Below are 8,179 nucleotides of genomic sequence, written 5' to 3'. Positions count from 1 at the left end.
ACTGTTAAGGGCATTAATACAACTATCACTTGTCATGTTGGACATCTGTCTACTATGTGCTACAATGGTTCCACCAAATCATTTCTCTTAAGTCTCTGAAAAACCCAGTTTGCCACCTAGAAATAAAAGGCTCTCTCTGTCTCTCTCATAGTCATTTCTTTGGGCCCACTTCAGAAGTGGGTCAGGCCCACGAAAGCTCACCCAATAAACTATTTTGCTAGTCTTTAAAGTGCTACTTGACTGCTTTTTGTTTTGATAGTGTATAGACTAGCACGGCTCCCTCTCTGTTATTATTAGTCTGTTTAGTAATCCCGGAAGACCGTTTCTGCCCTTGCAGTATTTATTTAGGAAAAACAGGTACATTTAGTTTAGGTTCACTAACATTACAGCTGGAGCTTGAACAAGCTGCCTCTATTCCTTTACCTCTAAAAAAGTTGTTCCAATTAATTCAAAAGCCTGTAATAATTGTGTCATGAACTCAATGAAGCTGTTTATTCTTACTAATTATATTAGATCCCATTTTACTGACCAAGAGTCCACAAATGAGATCTTCCAAACAGCTTCCAGGTAATGTTTTTGCACAGGTGTGCAGTGAGTTACTAGCATTTCAGCTGTTCTCTTCCATTGATTTTTATGGACTTCAGCTGCCCATCTTCCTCAACTTCAGTTCTTTCTTGTCCATTCTCAATGATTCTCCTGGTAGTGATTCTTCTACCATTGACCACTTCAGTAGAAGTTGAGACTGATCTGAAGTTGTTTGACCCACTAGTATCTCCTCCAAAGGACCTGCAGGAGAATGTAGTATGTTCACCAGGACTGCCTGAATCAAATGACATAAATGATTCCATGAGATCAGGAAATGCATCAAAGCCAGCAAAGCTGGCTCCTCTTCCACTTGGTCTATTTCTGTTTTCACTTATATTTCCATCAAATGAAAGGTCCCAGAAATCATGTGCAAAGGGATCCATTCCTGCAAAAAATTCCCTGAAGACCTCTTCTGGGTTACGGAATATATATTCAGAATCAAACGGACTGTGGAAGTGGCCTCCAGTTGCACCTCTGCCACCTCTGTGCCGACTTTCTTTTCCAGATCTGTCATAAATGGAGCGTTTCTGGGGATCTGATAAAACCTCGTATGCCTCAGCTACGGCTTTGAATTTCTTCTCTGCCTCCTCCTTGTTATGAGGATTCTTATCAGGATGCCATTTTAATGCAAGTTTACGATAGGACTTTTTAATGTCATCTTGTGAGGCTTTTTGGTGAAGTCCTAAAACTTCGTAATAATTCACCATCCCAAATGAGGGGTGGAAGGATTTTGAAACAGTTTCTATTCTCTGTGCACAGTGACCTGAAGTCCGAGCTGTCTGAGATCCAGGGAATCCTGTTTTCTTTGTGCTCCAAATTTGCTACTTGCAACTTGCTGGTTTTGCTCAGTTCATGTTTTGATTTGCTAGCACTTGGGGCAGAGGGAAAGAAATGCATCACTTAAATTTACCCTTTGATTTGAAGACTGCTGAGGGGTACAATTGTGACATCAGAAGTAAGTCAACCAATCATTGTACAGCTGTCCAGTTTGTCTTTGGTTTTTGTTTTTGTGTGTGTGTGTGTTTGGGTTTTTTGTTTGTTTTGTGTTTATGCACACTGAAGTGGTATTGGTAAAAATCCTATACATATTGTCAGGGGCTTAGCTTTTGTTTGCATGTTGCTGTAGCTATGTCAGTCTTGGGATATTGAGGACACATGGGGAGTGAGACAATATCTTTTATTGGACCAATTTCTGTTTATCCCACATTTTTAAAAAGATATATTTAATACCTGTGTTGATGGAAGTGTGAAATACTGTTCTCTGATTACATTAAGGCACTATAAAAAGGCCAGCACAGTTATGTCTTCTTCTACTCTACCTGCCTGTGCATTTTTGAAGTCGTTATGAAATATACGCGAGGGAGCCATGATTCTCCTCTTGCAAAGCTAATTCCATTGATACTCGTGGAGTTCAGAGAATGGGGAGAAACTGGGAACCAGAATCCTTGAATTTTATTTGTTGCCCCGACTTGCTGTATCTCAGGTCCCATCTCCTCTCTCTGTCTCATTTTCCCAATTTGCATATCTGTAATATGCTTTGAGATGCTTGGGTGAAAGGTGCCACAAAAGTCAACATTGTTAAGATAAAACATTTGATGGTGTGAACATGCTTTTAATGGCCGCTTCTGCACATGCCCCTTCCTCCAGAAGGGGCATGGTAGTGAGCAGCCCAGAAGATGCTAATGAGGTGTGGATGTAAATTTCCCACTCCTCATTAGCATATGGCCACATGATTTCGAGTCCAGAAGAAGCTCTTCCAGACTCCAAAATAGCTGGGTAGACGCACAGCCCACAGGGATCCCCCAGAAGGAAACCCTCTTTCCAGAAGCCCCCTCTTCCTTAGAGTTTCTTCCGGACTTAGAATCAAGTGGCCATATGCTAATGTCGCATGGAAAATTTACATCTGCACCTCATTAGCTTCTTCTGGGCTGCTCATTACCATGCTCCTTCCAGAGGAAGGGGCATGTGTAGAAATGGCCAATGTGCGATGGCTTTCTGTCCTCTCCTGGCAGACACAGATGAAAGAAAGCCAGTATCTATTGGCCCATCAACCTAAAGGGAAAACTGCATCATCCACTAGAAAGCAGCCCTCTAGGGAAAGCTAAGAAAGTTTTAGAGCCAACCTACCCGCAATGGAGATGAGTCCTTTGGTTGGAAACATTTCCATTTATTTCGTTGCTGACAAGGTTATGTTTCTCATATGGGTCAGTGATGCTTTGGAACTACTTGTAATGTAATATCTAAATTCAAATGTAAAAATCACCATCACTTAGTTCAATGAAGGTTGTTGCTCAAGGAAACGAAGGGAAATATTGAAATGGAGGTTGTTTCATCTTTTGTGAATTCATTAGATGGCTGCCATCTCCTGTGCCAACAAGGGGTTATTAATTGGAGGAGTAGGATGTTTTGGGGAGCACGGCATGTACCAAGAATGTATGTTAAAAAAAATCCATCTCACCATGGCAAGCTCACATTCCACCCAGTGCCCTATGAATTTGGAGCCCAAGTTGTGCCAAGGAATGAGGGGAGTTTCCAATGACACCCAGAAGGAAAGAAGAGTGGGGAACGGCTGGCTGTGTTTGCTGGTTGTTGGGTATGAACAACTGATGGTATCTTCGTTCCTTTTCTAAAATTAAGTGTGGACTTTTTTGTCTCTTTCCCCTCTCTTAGATTTTGAAAGCCTGGATGTTGAATGGTATTGGCCTCACTCCCTTCCTCCCTTTCTTCTGACTATTTGTAAGGAGATGACACCAAGTGCAAAGACTACTTAGACTCTTGTGCTAGGAAGTAGTATTAGAGTTTCTACTAGACCTAGGGGCATGGTCTCCTTGGTCAGAAAGCATCCCTAAGTCCTGAAAATACCAACACACTGACCTGTTGGATTTTAGCCTGGGACTTTCTGGGATGCCACAAAGTTGTATATATAGACTCAACTTTAAGCATGACTAGTCCAACTGAATCAATGGGACCACTTGGGCTTAAAGGTAAGCACTTCTTTGTAGGAATGGGGTCTTAGTCCTGCCAAAAAGTAGCAATTTGACAATGCTGGTGAGTGGGGGCCTCTGTTTAGCCCTAAAACAGGTATAGCATAGGTAGATGCAAGCCTCCTCTGTGCTTTCCCACCAATTTTCCTCAAATCTGACACAGTGGGACATGGTGGAAGAGATAGGCCAGGCCCCTGGCCCTTTCTGTCATTGGCCTCTGAGGTAAAATCACCATACAGTGGGTTTGATTAATGACTATCATGATGGTGGTTTTTATGATATAGGGTATGTCTTCACTACAAGTTGGATCTAAGGGCAGTAATCAATACAGCAGGGATTGATTATCACTTCTAGTACATATGTGGTAAACCAACTGCTGAGCGCTCTCCCGTCAACTCCAGTACTCCACCAAAACAAGAAGAGCAAGTGGAGTCGACAGGAGAACATCAGCTTGTCAACTTACTGCAGAGAAGTCACTGTGGTGAAAAGACTTAAGTATGTCAATTTCAGCTATGTTATTCATGTAACTGAGGTTGATGGTCCATGGGAGTGTAGGCAAGGCCATAGACATCTACCCACTAGGAAGTGGGCTGAGAACCTACCAAACTCATCTCAAGCTGGCCGCCAACATCTATGCCAACGTGGGCTAGATTTAGGTATTTTTCAAACGCTTGGGCAAGGCTTCCCAAACAATTCCATTCCTATTTGTAGTGCTTACATTCTGTGTTAGATGGAAGGGGAAGACTTGGTCAGGACGAATCCCTGTGAGCCAGCTGGGAGGTTTCCTGTGGGGTTTTAGCAAGAGCCACTGCCCAGCAGAAACAAATCCAAATTTGTTGCTGTGAGTGATATCATATGTACGGGAAAGGAGGTAATTCTAACTTTTTCAGCTGTGCCATTTGAGAAGCATCTTATCCCTTAGCAGTCACAATGCTTGCATTTGCTGATGAGTGTCCATAGAGTTTCAGACTCGCTGGCGCACTGGATTATCTGTCTTGGATTTAGTACATTTACCAACCTGAAATGTAGGAAGTGTTTTTCTCCTGTCATCTGCAATGGGGCTGATCGCTGCTGGTCCCTCAGCTGCCTGCAGCAGTCTGGGAGACTAGCCACAGTTCAGCAGAGTGCCTCTGCTGTAACATGAAAAGAGTTTGCAAAAGAGACAAAGGGGTAAAAAAGGAGATGGAGAGAGAAAAAAACATGCACACATCAAGTAACTAGACCCAAACTAGCCAGGCAGCCCCATAGAAACCAAGGCTTTGAAATGAGAAATGTTTTTCGTATCTTAAATCTCAAGTACAAACAATAAAAACCAGCCCAGGCTGTGTTCTTTGAAGAGAAGTACGAGTGACCTGAGCAGTGGTTATCAGCAGCGTCATTAAGATAAACGCTTAACATGATTTAAAGCATCCGAAACTGAAGGCAGCACTTTCAGATACTAACAAAACGGCCTGACATTGGGGATGGAAATCAATAGTAATCAGATGTCACTAAAAATACTCAAAAGTGTCCCATGGCTGATGGAGGTGAGATTAGTGTAAATATTTGTATTCTAATCAGTGGCACGCGAGGGCTGTAGGCGGCCCCTCTGTCTATTTAATTAATGGAGTGGCTTTTTAAAAGGATCCTAATCATATGTGATTGTATCTGCTTATCAACATTTTTGCTAATTAGATGATATGGAGGCAGTCGTTCTGCTAATTCCCTCATCCGAACAACATATCCTGCTCAGATAAAGTACAGTCTCTTTTTAATAAGAAACAATCATGAGACAGACTAACCTTAATGGTGCTCATTATCTTTGGATCTTTTGGGCTCCCCCCTCCTCTCTTTGCTTAGATTTCTGCCTCAGAATGCCAGATGGGCAGAGCTGCAGTGGCTCTCTCCCCCTGCCACTCCACACACAATTTAAACACAAGTATGTCCATGGGAAGACCATTCTGAGGGCTGAGGTCTCCTGTCACAGGGCTTTTCCCATGTTTGGCCAAACAGGCAGTTTGCATTTTTCAGACCTGTCCTGTGAGGGATGGCAAACAGTTTTGGGTTGAAATGAAAAGATAATCCCCAAATTTCATCCTAAACTGAGCCTCTGAATCTTCAAAACCTGTTCTGAGCCTCTGCTTAAAACTACGGCTGACCACAAACTTCCGTCCAAATCCCGGACCTTCAGACACATCTCCAATTAACCCATTTTCCAGAACTCCACCAGACCATGAATTTTCCTCCAATCCAAAGAGCTTTTCTGAGCCATGAAAACAATTTTTGTTTGTTTGTTTGCTTTTTTAAACAGACATGGCAGAGGCTGTCACTAAGTGAAGGGTTTATTGGCAGCCTGGTGATCCTGTGACAAGGCCTGGATCCTTTTATCTATAAAACAGCATGAGCCTGGGACATTTGCTCTAAGTACTTTGTCTCTCCAATCAAACAAGGGTCACACTTCACTCTGCTACTCTAACTCTTGTCAGACACTTCACCCCACAGTGGCCTCTATCTAAAGGGATATTGTACTCAATTCATTCCTCCTGTGAGGAGTTAGGGAGTTTTCATTACTTTTTCCTTGAGAAAACTGCTAGAATCTGTGGTGAGGGAGCTTTACTAGTTCATACCTCATGGTGGGCTGTGTAATGTCCACCTCCTCATGGGTTAACAATAGGATCTGCCTACCTTAGAAAAGATATAAACTAAATAACAGATTTAGCCACAAAAGCCTTTCAAAACAGCAAAGCACCATCTCCACAGACTGAACTCCTCCTAAGTAATCTACCCTTCACCCAGGCAAGCCAGTGAGTGTCAGTGTGGGCTGAAGTAACGGGGCTCTATGCCTTCTATTTAGCTTGTGGGGTCAGGAGTTTGCCTGCTGTTTTTGCAGCTGTGAATGCTGAGGAGAAAAGGCTTAAATGACACTGATTGCAGCCTCCCACAAGCATGGATGGCAAGAGGAAGTTGCTATGCATCTCATACAATGATTTTCATGTGTTAGTTGCATTCCAGTAAAGTTCTGTGTAATAGGCGACAGAGAGGTTCTGGGGTGCATTAGGAAGAAATTTAGTTCTCTAGCAGGCTGAATGGGACTGCAGCTGTTCACACATCCTCTGACGTGAATAATCAGGGAGGAGCTGAGGAAGGAGTTTCTGGATCCATTTTATTCTGAGATTTGGGTTTCAGACCCCCCCCCCACGATCTAGTGACTGCTCATGTGAAATTTAAACCACAAATGGCAGAAGGCTCCTGAGATCACCTGAATCCAAACTAAGAACCCAGTCCTACTTGGAGCTGGAGTCAATGGAAGTTATTGGCTTTCAGCATCAAATCAAGCCCTAAATACAGGAAATAGACCTATTCTAATTTCAAAACACCTAGAACCAAAACCTTTTGAGTAGATTGGAATCCATGGACACTAATCTGACCTCCCACCTCAGACCAAAACTCAATGTAGTTTGGATCTGATATTTTGGTCATGGCCTGTTTTTGTATATAATTAATTACTTTGTATGTAATTAACAGTTCCTCCACATTTACAGTGTCAATGTCATTGTCTGCTCAGAAATAAGAAAGACCAGTCCTTCTGACTTGCTCCCTGCCTCTTACATCCTTGAGCTTCCTGCCTTCCCAACTGCTGAATACTGTCCAGAGATGCTACTTGCAAGCCTGTCATAACTAGGGCTTGTCTACAGCTGAAATGCTACAAAGGCACAGAGAAGTTCTCTTGCCAGCACAGGTAATCCACCTCCCCAATGAGACAGTAGCTAGCTTGACAGAAAAATCCATCCATCGACCTAGCATTGTCTATACAGGGACTTAAGTCAGCTTAACTATGTCTCTCCGGGGTGTGAACTTCTCACACTCCTGAGCCACATAGCTGGGACAAGCTAATTTTCTAATGTAGAACAGTCCCCAGTGAGTAACAGCACAGAGGTGGCTGGTGTCCCAACACTGGCAACAATTAAATTGTGGGTCCTGGTGACTTGCATGGATAGTTCTGGAGCATTTAAAATTCTTTCTTTACTTCAGAGTCAGTCCTGTAAACAATTCTGAGTTTCTGTGTTAGAAAAGTAGCCCTCTCTCTTTGCAGGGCAGGAGGAATTGCAGCAGTCCAGAACTGTGTGCCACCTGCATGGTTAATTATTCTAAGCTTCACAGAACAGGAATGAGTGATCAGGAGAAGAGGAGGAATATTTAATTGAGAAGATTTTGTGTGGGGTGGGAAAATGAGGGAGAAAGCCCATCTCCCCTTCCCCGCATCTGAACAGCCAACATCACAGCCTGGGGGTTATGTAAGAAAAACTTTTGAATGTGGCCGCTGCAGCAGGCTGGGAACAGGGGAATTGCCACAGTGCTTCAGTGAAGATTTTGTCCAGGTTTATTACTGAGATTACAAGACTGAAGAATATAAATGGTAAATGTAATGATTTAAGAGCTCATAAATTCAGAATACTGCCCTGTTCCCAAGGGAGCCTACATGCAGCCTGGCCAACCTGTCCCCATGCTCGTGAGCTCTGCTGGTTCGCACTCTCTCTCACACACGACTTCTCAAGAGAATCTATCAACAGCTTGCCCTGGCTTCCAAGCAGGCATGCACTTGTGTACAGAAACAGTGAAGAGCCTTATGT

At 43.2% G+C, this 8,179-nt stretch overlaps 1 protein-coding gene across 1 annotated transcript; it reads right to left on the bottom strand.

The window, feature by feature from the left end:
* Positions 1–599: 599 nt before the first annotated feature.
* Positions 600–1,292, bottom strand: DNAJB8 (DnaJ heat shock protein family (Hsp40) member B8). The gene has a single exon (XM_075005574.1). The coding sequence runs from the start codon at positions 1,290–1,292 to the stop codon at positions 600–602; it is 693 nt and encodes a 230-aa protein (XP_074861675.1).
* Positions 1,293–8,179: the final 6,887 nt, after the last annotated feature.

Source organism: Carettochelys insculpta, chromosome 11 (genome assembly GCF_033958435.1).
Source record: "Carettochelys insculpta isolate YL-2023 chromosome 11, ASM3395843v1, whole genome shotgun sequence".
In the NCBI taxonomy this organism is placed as follows: Eukaryota; Metazoa; Chordata; order Testudines; family Carettochelyidae; genus Carettochelys; species Carettochelys insculpta.
The sequence above is the reverse complement of the archived record's forward strand: the minus strand, read 5'-3'. Positions and strand labels throughout refer to the sequence as shown.

Bases quoted from the DNA above. Each gene is read 5' to 3' on its own strand.
- DNAJB8 (XM_075005574.1), bottom strand. From the start codon at position 1,292: ATGGTGAATTATTACGAAGTTTTAGGACTTCACCAAAAAGCCTCACAA.